At 41.1% G+C, this 19,656-nt stretch overlaps 1 protein-coding gene across 1 annotated transcript in view; it reads left to right on the forward strand.

Annotated features, from left to right (window-relative positions):
• LOC309551828 (formin-2-like) overlaps positions 1–19,656 on the forward strand; it is a 138,048-nt gene that overhangs the window by 59,205 nt on the left and 59,187 nt on the right. Inside the window, 3 exon segments of the mRNA XM_082252525.1 lie at positions 1,117–1,204; positions 3,773–3,834; positions 10,465–10,556. Coding sequence (XP_082108651.1) covers positions 1,117–1,204; positions 3,773–3,834; positions 10,465–10,556 — 242 coding nt within the window.

Raw genomic sequence — 19,656 nt, forward strand, 5'->3', positions numbered from 1 at the left:
CAATTGTACCGCTTTTGGTATGTAATTCCTGACATAATCATACCTCCAGGGAGGTTAATAGCACCACTTACCAAAATAGAAAAATTATTATGTTCAGTTCATAGATAACTGCCATTACCCCCTCCCTGTCACTGGTTGTTAAGGGCAATGTTTGTTTCACAGCCAACAGCCTTCTGGCAACCAGTGATGCTGTAGTGGGCAGCGCCTGATGAGGAAGCTGAGATGCTAGCTCCCCATCAAGTTTGCTCTGTCCTTGTAATTTACAACAGGCAGTGGGTGGATTCTATTGCCAATAGAAAGCTGTCTATTAGCTATTAGCTGTGTCTGTGTGACAGCTGGAGTGGCGGAAGGGGGGCAAGCTCAGCTACACTGAGGCAATGGTGTCTGTTTGGACATTCTGCCTTCAGTGCGCCTCCACACATGGTTCCTATGAATGAGTGTAGTAAGTGGGTAGGTCTATAGTGTAACGTTGGTCTGGAGAAGAAATCTCTCACTTGCAATTTGTACATAAATAGAATTTACCAAATGTGCACCAAATAAGATAATATTCTTTTTGCGACATTTAGGATACCGATTTTACAAAAAAAAAAGACATACCGGGGTTGATTTACTAAAACTGGGGGTGCAAAATCTGGTGCAGTTGTGCATTGTAGATAATCAGCTTCTAACTTTAGCTTGTTCAATTAAGCTTTAACAAAACAACCTGGAAGCTGATTCATTTCTATGCGGAGCTGCACCAGATTTTGCACTCTGCAATTTTAGAAAATTAACCCCAATATGTGTAAAATATAAGACTGGTTTTATTGTCTAACACTCCTTTAAAAAAGCTTTTCTACTACAGACAAAAGTCAATACATTTCCATCAATTTATCATCCAGTAGGTTTATATTATCTTCCTAGAAAAACCCCACAACCCACTGCTTGACTACTTTATGTTTCTGTCTAATACTTTTACACTCATTTGTACTTTTCCTGTCTTTTGGAGCCAATTAATGCTGGAATGAGAATAATTTCAAATATGTTTCATTGCGATATTTAAAAGAGATGGATCTGTAATATTATACCAAGATGAATAGGATTGGAAGACATAGTTAATTAATGTTTTATTCTCAACAGGTTGTTAAGCTCTTAAACAATAAAAGATCACAAGCTGTAGGAATATTGATGTCTAGTCTTCATTTAGACATGAAAGATATTCAGAATGGTAAGCATGATCATTTTTTAAAAAAACTACAATATTTTAATAAATTAAAGTCTGTGTTTACATGTGTGTAAAATATGATCTAAGTAAGCGTCAAATGGGAATATTTATGTGTATCCATGTCAGGAAGAGTTAATACCTATATATGTCAAACACTAATATGTAATTATTTTAGACTTATTTAAAGCCTTCTGGCATACTGCTAGGAAGTAAAAATAATGCAGTAGTAGCATCTTGTATTATGCTAGCCATTAATTAGTACAGGAGATTTGTCATTTAAGTGATAACCTTTTATTGGTTAACTCAAGTTAATAAGGAAACAAGTTTTGGGGGACTTGTTAGCGCCTTTCCTCAGGATTTATACAATTCTGTAAGAAAAGAAGCAATTGATATAAGGGGTTACTAGTTAAAGTATACACTTTCTGAAAATAAAAATATAAAAGCACAAATAAATAGAATAAGTCGTGTTTATCTAAAATAATGAGGGTAGTCAGAAACAGCTGTGATGATAAAGAAGTTTGTTACGTGAAGCAGCGATATCGGCATCAGTAGGACCCCATGATTGTAGGCATGCCTCTCCCTAACAGATATTACCATTAAAGTGGTTATCAAGCACATACAACTTGTACTCAATTTAAAAACATATATGTAAACTGTTTTAATATTGCTAAAGAATATGTTATTCTCTTCAACTACTCATGTGATTCATTTATCATCGCAGATCATGTGCTAAGCACCCCTCTGTAAAATTTCAATATGAACAGTAAGGAACCAAAGTTGTAACCACACCAGAGAGTATAGGCACAAAATTAAGTGTAAAGGATTTTTATCGAGTAATAGTTAAAAAAATAAAAATAAAAAAACAATAATAATGAGCACAGAAAATGGCGTGAACCGCAAAAAGCAACCAATACCCAAGGAAACCTAAAATGATCTAAAGCACTAGAGAAAGCAAGTGAATATAATAATTGGTAAACAAGTACAAAGACAAATTATATAAACAATATACACCCGGCAGGGAAGATGCAAAGATGTGAGTTCTCACCTCGGAAGTTCTCACTTCGGATGCTATAGTGGAGGGACACAGCAATGGCAGGGTCCCCTCCTGCCTTTGTGCCAATTGTCTACTGCATGCTGTACTACCAGGTTGTCAAAACAACTGCCCAGCTCTACTGATTATATTAGGAAAATGGCTCTCCCACTGTAATCAGTAGATCTCCGTTGTAAGTATGATAGCTGGCCCTGCTCTGTATCAGGAGTGCTGAGAGTTCCCCTGACACATGGAGCACAGAGGACCACCTGTCAAAGTGACAGCAGAATCAGATGGGATAAATTAGGAGGTTAACTAGGAAAGACTAGGAAAGTTATTTTTCTATAACTATCCTTTTTTTTTTAATCTCCATAAGAATTTCAGGTTTTACAGGAATTTCCCAGGGTAGGTTTTCTGATAGTGACAACAGTGTAGCTTCTGTATTATATGTTGAAACTGCCACTTAAAGTCTTCATCAAAAGCCCATGTAACAAGGTTACACTGCAGGAGCACAACTGGCAGACAGGAATAGAGAGTGTTATTGTTGTATAACAGGAAGTACCCGAATAAAAACTTTAATGGCAGGATCACCATGTATTGATGAATTGGAAAGCTGGTTTTAGCTTTGATTGACTGAGCTGTCTTACAGGGCTATGTAAATCTTCAGATTTAGAAAAACAAAACAAACCTTTGACAGATTACATAGATCTATTATGTATTTCATCTGTGTATTTGTCTTCTTTAAATGTTAGAGTACAGATTAAGAGCTGAGGGAAATTTTAGGGGTTAGTTTACGTATTGGGGTTTGGTTGGTGAATGATTCGACGTTAAGCCTGGAGCACGCAATGAGAATATTAGACTAATGATCATCCATTTTTTATGCATGCTGGTCTCATATTCAAAACAAATAGATTACTAAAGTTTAAAAATTCATGTAAGACAGAATACAACTTCCCGTAATCATAACTTTGTATGAACTGCCATGATCAGCTCTCGAAAGCTCTGTTCTAATGATCAGATTATCAGACGATCGCTCAGAAAGCTGTATTTTTTATCTGATTTTCTCATCACGTGTATTAGGCAATATGGTTAAGTTACTAGGTATTTTAGAGAACTGGGACATCTTGGATCACTGTGTAACTTTGACATGTTTTTGACACTGAAAGCTCTTCAATGAGAACTATTATGTGGGACTCCTGGGTTGTGTAAACTAACATACCACTGAGACTGGGACTGAGTGTAGTAGGATAGTTTAGGGAAGGTGAAACTTTTGAGTTGAAACTAGCTGGCAAAGAGCACGTGGAAGCTCTCCTTTAAAAATGCCATAGGCAGCAAGCTTAATCTAGAGTGAAATAAAGAAGCTGCCATTGTGGATTTCCCTAAAAATATGCTTTTTGCTGTTCCATCATGCTGACCTTGTCAGGCTTACTATATATCAAAGGAGAGATTTAAAAGCCAAAATATGCACTAAAAAAACCACATTTTTAAATTTAAAAGATGTGTATTGTGTAACACTTGTTTTATATTTTTTCTTATTTTAGCCATTTTAAAAATGGACTATTCAGTTGTTGATTTAGAAACTCTTCAAGCTTTGTATGAAAATGTAAGTATTACTTGACAAGATATTTTAATGTATATACGGCTAAAATGAATTGAAATTATATCAATATTAGTTGATGGATATTTTTTTCCCCTATCTTTGTAAGGCCCGTTTCACACTTGTGCAACCTAAAATTCGTGCAATTTTTCAGCAATTTGCAGCGATTTTGCCGCGATTTTGACTGGACTTGAAGCAATGCATGTGTAACCTTGAGGTCTATGGACCTCAAAACGCAGTCGGACTAAAGTAGTGCAGAGACTACTTTGAAGTCATTGCGACTGGAAGCCGCACAGATATGAACGGTACTCATTTGAAATCATGGAGTATGACTTGTCATGGGACTTTGCAGTCACAAGTCGCAGAACAAGTTGCACAAGTATGAAAGGGGCCTAAATCAAAATGTCTATGATCCTAAAATAATGAAAGGCAATTTAGGTGTTAATGATCATATATGGATGCATATGTATGATCTAGTGTTGAATCTCTACCTGTTGGAGAACATCCTGAAAAGCTCCTGCTCACAGCATAGGACAGTGATGGGGAACCTTGGCACCCCAAATGTTTTGGAACTACATTTCCCATGATGCTCATGCACTCTGCAGTGTAGTTGAGCATCATGGGAAATGTAGTTCCAAAACATTTGGGGTGCCAAGGTTCCCCATCACTGGCCTAGGAGATCATTTTTATTGAAATGATTAAACATTTCATACAATAAAATAGATGGAATGTTGATTTTTGACTAAAGTAAAAAAATTTAGGATTCTCTAGCTGCATGAGTTTTTTTTTAACTGCGTAAATTTTTTATCACATTATTATTTTCTCTTTAAAACAAAATATTACAAGAGTGTTTTTTTACATGAAATCAAATGGTAAAATAGATTTATATTTTATATTTTTTTATGTTTTTATACTTTGTGATATAAATAAAGATTTCAATATATTTTTACAAATTATTTCAAGTCATAACTTACTTTGAAATATTATGTGTTGCCACTTGAAGTCCCATGTATGAGGTTTTTCCATCCATGTATATGTAATTAAGGGATATGGGCAAGCATCATCTACAGTTCAGACTAATGCTATAGATGACATTTTGGTACATCGTAGGGTCCCTTCCTCAAGGCAACATAGTATTGTACTCTGTGGGGCCTCTACAAGCTGACTACATTACCACATGTAAACTTTATTGGAATGTTGGTGACTTTTTGCATTCCTAGTTGAAATCAGTACATAACCATACGCTTGTTTTTGTTGGTTAAGAGCTTTATAGAGTGTAGCTCACACACAAACTTTATCAGTTATTATTGTTATCTGCCTCTCTAGTGGGGAGATTTTTCCTCACTTCCATTTAGGAAATTTCTGGTTTCAAAGGGACAGGAAGTGAGGGAAATGTAAATGTTCTCCAGTCTGTCCAAAACTAAAGAAAACATATTTGGCTTGAGAAAGGCTATAACTGCTGCTTTTATTTATTGCTAGTATTTATATGCAAACCCCTATTTACAAGGAGTATTGCACAGGGTTTTAATGCCTTAAAATATTGCTTGATTCTGGCGTATGTGTGAACTGCATGGTCTGAACCAGGTGGAGAAAGTATTCAAATTCATGAAAATATAGTTTTCAGCAGTTATTAATTAAAACTACTGAAAAACTTTATTTTTATGAATTTGAATACTTTCTCCACCTGGTTCGGACCATGCAGTTCACACATATGCCAGAATCAAGCAATATTTTAAGGCATTAAAACCCTGTGCAATACTCTTTGTAAATAGGGGTTTGCATATAAATACTACCAAAAATCAATAATATAATATTCATGTGGTAAAATCAGCTGTTCCGAATGATAAAACCTCAAATTATTTCAAAACATGATTTTTGATTGCAAAAATGACTGAATAACCCACAGTACTGAATATACTGCATGAATTCTGCTTTGGTGAATTGATCAGATAAGGTTTGCAATGTCAAGGTCAGGAACTAAATATCAGTAGGTGGCTAGGATAGATACATTACTTGAAAGTAAAATAAAGCACAAGGTTCAATAGAAGCAAACAGCAGACTGAAAGGTGATGCGCTAGAAAAAATGAAGCAATTAGAACAGAACAAAAGGTTAGGCTAAAATCGGTACAGGACGTAGTGGGATTGATTTACTAAAACGGAAGAGTACAAAATCTGGTGCAGCTGTGCATGGTAGCCAATTAGCTTCTAAATTAGATTTGTTCAAATAAGCTTTGACGAAAAAACTGGAAGCTGATTGGTTTTTATGCAGTGTTGCACCAGATTTTGCACTCTCCAGTAAGGTTTGAAGTACATGACAAAATCAGGTACATGATACATGTCACTACTGGCCTTATTTACATAGCTAATTGTCAAGTGCCATCCCTGCCTATCCCTGCTGACTTGCTATCCTTTTAGTATCGCTTTAGCAAGTTCAGAAGTTATAGCCACTCCGAGGTTGTGGACAGGGAGTTTGTTCATTATGCGACAGTACACCAAGAACCAACAGCTGTAATTTTGTCCAACACTACTAGCAGTTAGGTCATAGATGTACTACAGACCCAGAGTGAGAAATTACCCACTATACCATCAATTAATTTATTAAAACAGTGCAGGGAGCGCAACATTGGGGACTGCCTTGACAGAGGCAGGGCATCATTTTGAACCTTTTCTTTTATACACAGCAATGGTTGTGTCAGATGGCACCAAGTCAGATTGCACTTAAGTATTAGAAACTTAAGAGTACTTTTTTTTTTGCACTAACGGTTAATATTTATGAGGAAGTTTTGGGGGACTAGCCCCTTCTTATGAGTCTAAGCAGTACTGCTTGGACTGAGAAGGGGGTATCCCCCCATAAGCCTGTCTTACAAAACAGTTTTTGTTGTTTTAACTAAGTATCAGTGTAATTATATTCCCTGTGTTGTTGTTTTTTTTTTTTTTTGCATTACCTTGTTATTATGGGCTCAAATCCTGTTGTAGTTGCAGTTTGCAGTGTTATTATTGATCAAATTCCATATGTCCATGCACTGCTGCAGGTAGCCTGTCTCTATTCACCAGAGGGACACACAACTTGCTTTTCTGGGTCATAGTTTCCAGTGTATGCCTCGCCATTTCCTCTGTGTTGCATCACAAATGTGTGAGAGCTAATGGGATAAAACACATCTCTTCCAGAATAATGAGATTTTTGTTATTTGCTAGATCTACTTAGTTTATAGCTTTCACCTGCAGAACACTAGACTGAGAAATCCAGGCATTATGGGATATGTAGTTTCCTTACAGGAAATATCAGTTCTCGGACTACAGACAGAGGTCATGCATTACCACTTGCCTACAGGTCACTTTCACTCTCTTCCTGTCCAAACCAATTTTCATCTTTTAGCGCTGTCACACTTTGAATGACAATTGCACGGCCATGAAACACTGCACCCAAACAAATTTTTAAAAAGATTTTTGAGACAGATTAAGACAGATAGAGCTTTATTTTTGTGGTGTTTAATCACCATTGGGTTTCTTGTATTTTGCTAAACAAATAAAAATGTTTTTTTTTTAAATACATTTTTTTTCTTAGTTTCTGTTAAAAAAAAATCTCCTTCACAATGTGTGCTGATGACACTGCACTGATGGGCAATGATATGTTGCACTGATGGGCACTGATATGCTGCACTGATGGACACTGATAGGTTGCACTGATGGGCACTGATGGGCAACTGAAAAAGAGGAACTGATGAGGCTGCACATATAGGCAGCGCTGATCGGCACTGATAGGTGGCAATAATAGGTGGCACTGATAGGCATCACTGATAGGCACTGACTGGCAGCACTAGTGGGCACTGATTGGCAGCACAGGTGGGCACTATTGGGGCTCCACTGATAATCAGCACACAGATTATCAGTGTAGATGTCCCCTGTGTGGATTTACTGGTTATTGGCTTTCCTCTCCTCACGCGCTGTGAGCGTAATGAGAGGATTGCAGATAACTGGCCAATCCTGTTTACACTGTGATTAGCTGTGATTGGACACAGCTGATTATGTGGTAATGAGCCGCTGTGATTACCCCGATCTGTGATCACTGCCGATGCGTGTTGCAGGGGGCACGCGGGGAGCATGAGCACAGGAGGGCATCATATGAAGGACTCCCTGTAATTTGCAACTGTGTTGTAGCCATTGTGATGGTGTTCACCATCACTGGGAGTGAGGGACAGATACTTGGGGGACGCTGAGAGAATGGTTTGGATGGCTTCATATGGGACAGTAATATTTGTCAGCAATATCTCTCAGGAAATGTATGAAGATGAATGGTTTAACTTTTCAGATTGCTAGAATAGTGCAGGAGTGTCTCATAGACCCTTGCTAGATAGTGAGATGGGGTGGGGTCAGTGGTGGGATTCAAAAATTTTAGTAACCAGTTCCGACTTTCCCAGCAGAATGACCAGCGTGCCCCCTTTCAATGCACAGTGACCAGTGTGCCCCCTTTTAATGCAGAATGACCAGTGTGCCCCCTTTCAATGCACAGTGACCAGCGTTCCCCCTTTCAATGCACAGTGACCAGCGTTCCCCCTTTCAATGCACAGAGACCAGCGTGCCCCCTTTTAATGCACAGTGACCAGCGTGCCCCCTTTCAATGCACAGTGACCAGTGTACATGCCCCCTTTCAAAGCACAGTGACCAGCGTGCCCCCTTTCAATGCAGTGACCAGTGTACATGCCCCCTTTAATGCACAGTGACCAGCGTGCCCCCTTTCAATGCACAGTGACCACAGCATTGCCCCCAATCATTGCAGAGTGCCAGCCACAGCATTGCCCCCAATTGCAGAGTGCCAGCCACAGCATTGCCCCCAATTGCAGAGCGCCAGCCACAGCATTGCCCCCCAATGATTGCAGAGTGCCAGCCACAACATTGCCCCCAATTGCAGAGCGCCAGCCACAACATTGCCCCAATTGCAGAGCGCCAGCCACAACATTGCCCCAATTGCAGAGCGCCAGCCACAACATTGCCCCAATTGCAGAGCGCCAGCCACAGCATTGCCCCCAATGATTGCAGAGTGCCAGCCACAGCATTGCCCCCAATTGCAGAGCGCCAGCCACAGCATTGCCCCCAATGATTGCAGAGTGCCAGCCACAACATTGCCCCCAATTGCAGAGCGCCAGCCACAACATTGCCCCAATTGCAGAGCGCCAGCCACAACATTGCCCCCAATTGCAGAGCGCCAGCCACAGCATTGCCCCCAATTGCAGAGCGTCAGCCACATTGCCCCCAATTGCAGAGCGCCAGCCACAGCATTGCCCCCAATTGCAGAGCGCCAGCCACAACATTGCCCCCAATTGCAGAGCGCCAGCGATCCCCACGAGACCCATGCACTTACCTCACGGACGGTCTCGCAGTCGGCTCCCCGCGTCTCCGAGTCCTCCCGAGGCGCCTCCTCCTCGTCCAATGGCACGGTGTTTGCCTTTCGGCCAATCAGGAAGCGGGAGGACCCGCTCCCTGATTGGCCAGGAGGAGGATCATGTGACAATAGCGAATTCTCATTCGCTATTGTCACAGAATGGGCGGGTCGGGCGCACTGCTCCGCCCCCCGGCCGCCACGTCTGCCCGAGCGCGGGACATTCAATTGTCCTGCGCGTCCTCAGACGCGCAGAGGGATTCAGCCGGTTCTGCGAACTTGCAGAAAGTTAGCCACCGGTTCTATGGAACCGGTGCGAACCGGCTGAATCCCACCACTGGGTGGGGTGTGTTATTGGTAAGTGCCTATATTCCATTGTTCTATTGTTTCTGTCTGCCTAAAGATAAACCTATTATGGGATGTATATGTGATTGTGGATTAGCTGCTAAGGGGGAGGGGGTTGTGCCACAGTGTATATCTCTTTGTGCATGTTTTTGAATAAACAGTTTGAGTTTTACTTCACCCTCAATCTAGAGTCCTGTCTCTCATTGGGGGAATCTGCTACAAGGGATTGCTATGCTCTTCATACTCCCTTGAATAATCACTAAGCTCTTGTAAGAGCTTGTTCCTGCTTCACTCTCTGGGGAAAGAGAGATTCACCCTCTTGAACCTGGAGCCTTGTCGTAGGTCCAGGGTGGGTAGGAGACGGTGAGACCCCAACCAAGCTGCGGCAGTTCGTGGGGTCTGCGGTGGTTATGGTGTCTGGTGGAGTGCTTGGAGCCCTTGGGAAGCACTAGGAGAATCCGTCAACGGAGGTACCCAGTCGGGGTGCCGGTTGATCCGTTACAGCCGTCATTCCGCTATAGCGTGGTCATGAAGGGGTAAACTGTGCAGTGCCATACTGCTTGCCTCACATTTTAACACAAACAAAAACATCAGACACTGGGATGTGAAAATGTACACTACTATAGGGTGTGCAAAGAGAGCAACTAATGGCATCATAAAAACTACATGATCAATGGACATCTTATGCAGGTGAAAAACACAAGAAGCAGAAAGGAAAGTTTATAATGCTTTTAACCATTAGTACAAATAAAAAATGTATCATGGACAGTACTCCAATGTGTTGTTGCAAGTGAACCAATACCAATACAGTCATTAAGCACAGAAGAATTGGAACTACATGGGAAGTACAGGATGTAAGATATATAAAAAAGTGAGTGAGATAACTTTTATTTAGCTTATGTTTTTATCAACAGAGAGCTGTATCAGACGAACAGGAGAAGATTGAAAAACATATCAAATCTTCAAAAAATAAGGAACAGCCAAAACCCCTGGACAAACCTGAGCAGTAAGAAGCAGTTTAGTTTCTTGTTTGATATGTGGTAGTAAACAGAACATTACAAAGTAGATAAAGTATTCATTTATTCTGACATAATATTACACAGAGAATAACTTGGCAATGCATACGTAGCACTGTGGGTGAAGAAGACAGTAGGACTAAATGAAGAATGACATCTTTGTTTCTCCCCCTAGAACCAATAGATCAAATTTGGGCTGTGTGGGTCTGTTCTCTGTTTGAAAAATAAAGCTGTAATTCAAAGGAAAAAATTTCACAACAAAGTGACGATAATAGCAGACATCCCAAGCACTTCTGCACATATGCATTTATATATTGCATTTTAAATATGTTTGAAACATGTTTTAAATCTTCTAAAGTGCATGATTTTTAAATGTACATTCCAGTCAGAATGCACAAATGGAGCACAGCTACCTATTCAGTACTTGTTTCCAACAAATTCATTACATTTTTTTTTTTGCCAGACATTTGATGATCTTAGAACCCCTTAGAATGCAGGAAAGGCATTCTCTAACATACAGTTGCATGCTCCTTGCTACCATTTCTTATACAAAGGCAATCAATTATCATCAAATGCATCTTCAAGTTGATCTATAGAGAAAATAAATATAATTATATAAATGACTAGACATTAAGCCCGTTAAATTAACGGGCGCTAGAACATATGTGGTCAAACATTTGTAAAAACAGACTTGTTCCAGTAAGGCGTACTTTGCTACTAAAGTCAGTTTGCTTATAAATGTTCCTTTAATAGCGTGTCTATGTTCTGCGATTTTTTTCTACAGTAATGCACCTACAGTCGCAGATTTCATTCAGGCGTGTTTTGCGTCTGCAGTCTTTCTATTTGCAAAGGTCCCGTTCAAAATGTGTCTTTACTTTCCATTTTTTTGTAAGGTTTCGCAATCACACTCGCAAATTTTCTGTAGGCGTACTTTGCTACTAAAGTCAGTTTGCTTATAAATGTCCCTTTAATAGCGTGTCTATGTTCTGCGGTTTTTTTTTACAGTAATGCACTTACAGTGGTAGATTTCAATCAGGCCATGTCCCTTTAACAACGTTTCTACAGTCGCAGATTTGCTTTGCTGAGTGTGACTGGTTTTTTCCTCTGTTTAAATGATCCTTTTCCTGACAGCAACAGCTTTTTTCCTTAAAAAATTAATCATGGCTCTATTCGCTTTTTTCACCACAATAATTACAGTCAAAGGGTTTGCCAAGTATAAGTTTCCTCATGCAATTCCAAGTATAAGTTTCCTCATACAATGTCCTTTTATTATCTTTAAGTCTCTCCCTCATCAGCCTCCTTGTCCAACCTGTCACACACTGTGCACTGTGTCCCTGTTGCTCTAGCAATCTAGCAATCCAATCTAGTGTCCCCATCAGAGTGCCTCCTTACATCAGTGTCCCCATCGGAGTGCCTCCTTACATTAGTGTCCCCATCGGAGTGCTCCCTTACATTAGTGTCCCCATCAGAGTGCCTCCTTACATCAGTGTCCCCATCGGAGTGCTCCCTTACATTAGTGTCCCCATCGGAGTGCCTCCTTACATCAGTGTCCCCATCGGAGTGCTCCCTTACATCAGTGTCCCCACTGGAGAGTGCTCCCTTACATCAGTGTCCCCACTGGAGAGTGCTCCCTTACATCAGTGTCTCCACTGGAGAGGGCTCCCTTACATCAGTGTCCCCATTGGAGTGCTCCCTTACATCAGTGTCCCCATTGGAGTGCCTCCTTACATCAGTGTCCCTATTGGAGTGCTCCCTTACATCAGTGTCCCCATCGGAGTGCCTCCTTACATCAGTGTCCCCACCGGAGTGCCTCCTTACATCAGTGTCCCCACTGGATAGTGCTCCCTTACATCAGTGTCCCCATCGGAGTGCCTCCTTACATCAGTGTCCCTTTATGTGTCCGGGTCAGAGTTCCCCTGTATGAGCCCCTGTTAAAGTGCCCCTGGTCAGAGGCCCCCTTTAATAATGCGGTCAGAGTCTCCCTTTAATAATGCGGTCAGAGTCCCCCTTAATAATGCGGTCGGAGTCCCGCTTAATAATGCCGTCAGAGTCCCCCTTAATAATGCGGTCGGAGTCCCCCTTAATAATGCCGTCGGAGTCCGCCTTAATAAAGCAGTCGGAGTCCCCCTTAATAATGCCGTCAGAGTCCCCCTTAATAATGTGGTCGGAGCCCCCCTTTAATAATGGTGTCGGAGTCCCCCTTTAATAATGCAGTCGGAGTCCCCCTTTAAAAATGTCACCGGAGTCCCCCTTATTAATGCAGTCGGAGTCCCCCTTTAATAATGCGGTCGGGGTCCCCCTTTAATAATGCCATCGGAGTCCCCCTTAATAATGACATCGGAATCCCCCTTAATAATGCCGTCGGAGTCCCCCTTTAATAATGCCGTCGAAGTCCCCCTTTAATAATGCCGTCATGGGGTCTCCCTTCGAAGGCAGGCTCTCCCCAAGCTGTCCACGTTCCAAGCCTCCTGGTAGGTAAGGGCTACACTGGGTCTGGCTGGGGGCCGAGACCGAAAAAGCCTGTGGTGTACGTGCCTCTGGGGTGGCAGCCCAGGGGTGCCTTAATTCTCACTGGTGAGGGGCAGCTTGCCTTGAGTTTTTCGGCACCTTGGTCACTGCACCATATACACCTTTTTCGCACCTGCCTCATGGGCCAGGCCTTTTGGCTTAGACCAGAGGAATTTTTTATTCCTGCCCAAGGGCCTGCCTTTGTATTTCACATTGGCACCCAAGCACTTCTCCACTTTCCTTCCCCCACCTTTTTGTTTGTGTGTGATTTTCTTTGTTGTGTGTCACTTCACTTTCACCTTTTTCTTCCTGCACGACAAGTACGGTGTGGGTCTTTGGGCCTGCCTTGAACGTCTTGGGAGGGGCGGATATGGCCTTCTGGCTAAGTTCGCCCTCTCTCATGGGCTCTCCCTTCGGGGGAGCCCCACCTAGTACTTGGGGAGGACTGTTTCGGCAGTCCCCCTAGAGAACGGGGTTTGCCTGGTTTAGCCAGGCAGACCATTTGGAAGTACCTCAGTCCCTGTCAGGAGTCTTGCGCCCCGGGGGATCAAGGTCAGGGTCCAACCTCTTTGGAGGCCAGACCATTTCGCACACCCTGTGCAGTTTTTGTGTTCTTCACGTTTTGCGTGTGTGCACTTTTTATTCACTGGGTGTAAGTCTTTTGAGTGTGTTCACACACCATGGGCTTTAAAAAAAAAAGAAAAGTCCTGCCCTAACTGACTGAAGTAGGGTGGGGCGAAGTCTCTGCACTCCCAACGGCTGTCTGTGGGGCACATGCACAGTAGCGCAATCCCACGGACACAGGGACAGGATGCAGAGACATTTGGATTTTATTATTATATAGATGCAGTCTGTCTCTAGCATTAAAACAGCAGTATTACATAGTTAGGTTGAAAAAAGACACAAGTCTATCTTGCTCAACCAATAAAAAACAAAAAACAGTAAAGAAAACCCAACCATACCATCCCATATACACAATCCTATACCCGCAATTGATCCAGAGAAAGGCGAAAAGAAAATCCAAAAAGCATGATCCAATTTGCTACAGCAGGGGGAAAAAAATATGTCCTGGTCCCACAAGAGGAAAGCGGATATTCCCTGGATCAACTTTACCTATAAATATTAGTACCGATTTATATTATGTACACCCAGGAAAGAATCCAGGCCTTTTTTTGAAGCAATCTAGTGAGCTAGCCAGAACCACCTCTGGAGGGTGTCTATTCCACATTTTCACAGCTCTTACGGTAAAGAAACCTTTCCGTATTTGGAGACTAAATCTGTTTTCCTCTAGACGTAAAGAGTGCCCCCTTGTCCTCAGTGATGACCTTAAAGTGAATATCTCAACACCAAGTTCACTATATGGACCCCTTATGTATTTATACATGTTGATCATATCCCCCCTTAATCTCCTCTTCTCAAGAGAGAATAAATTCAGTTCCTCTAATCTTTTCTCATAGCTGAGGTCCTCCGATATTGGGCAGGATCAACAGATAATACTATATTACAAGGGGGACATGCAAAAACAAAAGCTATTGTGTTAATGCTATTGACAGGCTGCATCATATGACATTGTTTTATTTTGCCCATAGTTATTTTTTTAAATGCATCCTAAATGCTTGTTTTATTTTACTAAAAAGTGCATTTTGAATGTCACAGAGGGATGCTTTTAAAGGCACATGCTATAAACAACACTTTTCTTACACCAGCATGGCAGCATACTACTATGCTGTCATGCATTGGCAACAGGAAAGGAAAATTACAGTAAGTATTTGATACAATTTTCTGTTTTCTGTTCCATCAGTTGGGGTGGCCAAATGCAATATCTAGTCATCAACTGAACAAGTCTAAATTGATTAGATGACCCTGATATGTATGAGTATCAGAAGGCCCTACCAGATATCCCAGACCAATATAGGGAGAAACTGTTATGGGATTTTTTTGGCTAATCGCTATTGTTCCCCCCAAGATAAAATCTTACTTTTTTATCAACAGGTAACTGCTAGCTTTTTTTCTAGATAGGTGAAGTAATACTAACATTTTAACATGTAAAAACCTTATTAACCTTATTTCAAAGGTGTCAGCAGTGCCAGGACATGGTCATCCAGTGTCCAGGGCAAGGATGCCAAACTGCGCCCCCCTACTTCCCTTAGGGTTAGGGTCAAGGCGCCCCCCATCCCTGCAATAAACCATTGCACCTAGGGCAAGCATCCCTCCTGCCCACCCCTTGTCCCGGCCCTGGACGTCAGTGAGGTTTTTGTCTAGTGGTTATTTTGTGCTTCGCTGCACAAAAATTATTGGAGGCATTGCAGTTTTTTTATTAAGCATTTCCAGCCAATATGCTCCACATATGAATCAGAAACCTCATCCACCATACTGTACTGTTACTGTACTGTACTGGGCTTCTTTTTCATTTTAACCAGATATGGACTCTGGGCATGTTAAACATAGCCAAAAACACTTCATCTAAATACCTCCTCCGCCTCCTTCTTCAGCTGTATTTACTGACAATTCCTGGCTGTCATTTTGTTTTATTTACACAGGTTCCGATCTTTCCACTCCAGTGTAAACTGACACTCGCAGAACAGCATCCTTAATGTCAAGAAGAGTTACAATGAATCAATGTTATTTCTTCATTGTAACTTCATTTACAGCAGATCAAAGGAGTGACCTTTAATCTGCATACAATGTAGAGCAACCATTCAAATGATAAAATAAAATAGACAGTTAACATTTAACTTCCTCATAACTTTTAATTCATTTTTCAAGCTTCCTCTGAAAATTTTCACCTGCAAATAATACACTTCCTATCCCTGGGTGGTTACATCACTCTATCATTGTACCTATGAAGAGAGCCATGGTTGCCACCCTAGATGGCTTTTCTGATATGTACTACAAACATGTCCTCATTTCTTCATCCCTATTACATGGGAGGCAAGGCAATTGGTAGTTTACAGACCATATCTAGGATGAAAGATATTCTTCTGTGCAGTTCACAGGAAGTGACAAAGACCTGCATTTCTGGCAAGATCAAGGGTATTTTTTTATTTGCTGAAAATGTTGTTCATTTGAAAAAAAAAAAAAGAAAGAAAATGAAATCAGCCAGCATATCTAAGGACTGTAAGCTGCAAAATATTGTATATTTTTCTTGGGTTTATTTATTCTTTAACCACTTTAGCCCCGGAGGATTTGGCTGCTCAATGACCAGGCCCTATTTTGCGATTATGTGCAACGCTGTACCCAAATTAATTGATGTCCTTTTTTTCCCCACAAACAGAGCTTTCTTTTGTTGGTATTTGATAACCTGTGCGTTTTTATTTTTTGAGCTATAAACAAAAAAAGAGCAACAATTTTGAAAAAATAACAATATTTTTCACATTTTTTTTATATGAAATTCTCAAAAAAAAAATGTAAAAATCTAAATTTTTTTAACATTTTAGACCAATTTGTTTTCTGCTACATATGTTTGGTAAAAAAAAAAAAATCACAATAAGCGTATTTTGATTGATTTGCGCAAAAGTTATTGCGTTTACTAACTATGGAAAAGATTTATGTCATATTTATTGTTTTGGTTATTAGTAATGGCGACAATCTGCAATTTTTTTTTTTGCAGGACTGTGACATTTCGGCAGACAGATCGGACCCCTGACTGACATTTTGACACTTTTGGGGGTACCAGTGACATTTCTACAGTAATCAGTGCTATAAATATGCACTGTTACTGTAAAAATGACACTGGCAGGAAAGGGGTTAACTTTACTGGTGGTTAAGTGTGTCCCTAGGAGCCTGATTCTAACTGTCAGGGGGCATGGCTAGGGAAGTAACCACAGAGACATGCGATCCTATATAGCAGGATCACATAGCCTCTGTGCTTACTTCAGGGAGAATGACAGACGGCTGTGTTTACACGCGAGTGTTCGGAGGCTATCGGAGCCGCCGGTCACATGCGCTTGCTCCCCAGGAAACGAGTGGGGTCGGGAATGCGCCGCCGGCTGCGTGCGCTTGCCCCATAGAAAATGTACGGTGGGGGGGGGGGGGCAGAAGTGGTTAAAAAAGAGTATGGTTACTGGGTTGTGTAAATCTTAGCAATCCAAAAAGCTAATAAGATATGTAGCGCCAAAGGATAAAATAATGAAGCAAAGTGAATATCAAGTATCTTACAAAGATTAATCAATAAATAAATAAGTGAGTACCACAATAAAAATCAATAAATAAATAAGTGAGTACCACAATAAAAATCAATAAATAAATAAGTGAGTACTACAATAAAAGTGCGCGTGCTCCTAAATCATGTGATGATAGATTTGATTGATTTATCTTTGTAAAGTATCTTTGTAAGATATTATTTTATATTCACTTTGCTTCATTATTTTATCCTTTGGCACTACATATCTTATTAGCTTTTTGGATGACTTTTAGTGTTAGGTGAATGCACTTTATGTAAGCAGCCCTAGGTCCCCCCATTTGGCGATCTTAGCCAACCATTGGGATTTTATTGATTTCTTCTTCTTGGTCAGCGCTGATTAACCATTCAGATACACCATGTGTAAATCTTAGGGCTAGATGTAGGGAAATAAAAAATAATTTGGGACATTTAGGTGTTTGCCTAGAGTTTAGCTTTAACCACTTAAGCCCCCGGAGGATTTGGCTGCTTATTTTGCGATTCGGCACTTCGTGACTTTAACGGACAATTGCGTCGTGCGACACAGTACCTAAACTAATTTGACGTCCTTTTTTTCCCACAAACAGAGCTTTCTTTTGGTGGTATTTGATCACCTGTGTGATTTTTTGATCATGCGCTATAAACAAAAAAAGAGCGTCAATTTTGCAAAAATAACAATATTTTTCACATTTTTTTATATGAAATTCCCCCAAAAAAATGTAAAAATCTAAATTTTTTAACATTTTCAGGCCAATTTGTTTTATGCTACATATGTTTGGTAAAAAAAATCGCAAAAAGCGTATTTTGATTGGTTTGCGCAAAAGTTATCGCGTTTACTAACAAAGGGAAAGATTTTTGTCATTTTTTTTTTAACGCGTAATGGCGGCTATCTGCTATTTTTTTTGCGGTACTGCGATATTGCGGCGGACAGATCGGACCCTTGACTGACATTTTGACACTTTTGGGGTTACCAGTGACATTTCTACAGTAATCAGTGCTATACATATGCACCGTTACTGTAAAATTACACTGGCAGTGAAGGGGTTTACTTTATTTGAGAGGGAGGGGCTGTGCGTGTCCCTAGGGGCATGATTCTATCTGTGATTGGCTGTGGCTTGAGCTGTAGGAACAATGATCAACGGTCCTACATAGTAGAACCATATGATCATTGTTTCTACACAGGGGAGAATGACAAGCAGCTTGTTTACACAAGCCGCCTGCCTTTCTCCCTCTCCCCCGACGATCGCTGAGTGACCGGCGGACATCGGGTCCGCCGGTTACATGCGCGGGGGGGTCCATGACCACGCGGGAGCGTGCCACCGGCGGCGCGCGCTCGCTCCCCAGAACCTCACAGGCTAGTGACGTACCGATACGTCACTCTGCCTGTGAGGGGCTGACCGCCACAGTATATGTACTTGCAGCTGTCGGCAAGTGGTTAACTATTTGATAGTTGCCGATAACAACAGTATTTTGTACCTTTGGTATGGTACTGGTGTTGAGCTCAACCAAAGGATAAAAACAATGGAAGCCACTATATATAAGCTGTTGCAGCTAATAGTGGCATAAAAAAAAAAAAAAACTTAAAGAACACTTGTACTAAGAGAAATATGAAGGGTGCCATTGTGATCACCCTTTGATCACCTTCCTCTTCTGCTAGTTACCTGGCTGTTGTCTGACTTTAATGCTTTCTAAGGCATTGACCAGGAATTAGCAGGTATATTAAGAGAAGTTCATTGCTAGGATTTACATATACTTTAAAGATGAACGCTGAGCATAAAAAAGAGACACAAATTAATGCTGCTCTTTTAATACAAGCAGTGTATTGTAAGTACACTGTAATAGTTTGACATAGTATCAGTCTTGTGCAGTCCTTGTACAGCAGGGTTGCGTATGAAAGGAAAAAGAAGTACAATGAGGCAATCAGTTTATGTGCTGATAAAAAGCATGCTGAGAGAAGGGGAAAGCAGAGTGATGGAGAGATTAGCTTATCACTGTGCTGCTTCTCCTTTTACTATACAGTCACAGGCTGGGGAAGGTCTAGCGTTACCAGGGCTCAGAGGAAGAGGGTTGGTCTTTAGATTAGAGACATTAAGTGACAGAAAAGAAGTACCGCAGAGCATATCTCTGCGTTAAATGAGAATACTGTAACAAAATCTGTCTTTGTTATTTTATCTTTTAATGGTGTTATCATTTTTCTTGTTTTTTTTTTTTAGCTGGATTTCTGTTTTATGCATCAGATATTGGCTAAAATAAATGACAAACATGTTAAACCCCCTTGCTCTGTGCAATTGTTTTGCACAGAGCAGCACTGATCCTCCTCTTCTGGGGTTCCGACCCAGAGCTCCTGGCTCCTCTGGCCTTCCGAGTAACCCGCCCCCCAAAAAGGCCGCTTGCTGGGGGGTTACTCGTGCAAGCCTAATCCC

Source organism: Pelophylax lessonae (assembly GCF_965119305.1).
Source record: "Pelophylax lessonae genome assembly, chromosome: 3".
Classification (NCBI taxonomy): Eukaryota; Metazoa; Chordata; class Amphibia; order Anura; family Ranidae; genus Pelophylax; species Pelophylax lessonae.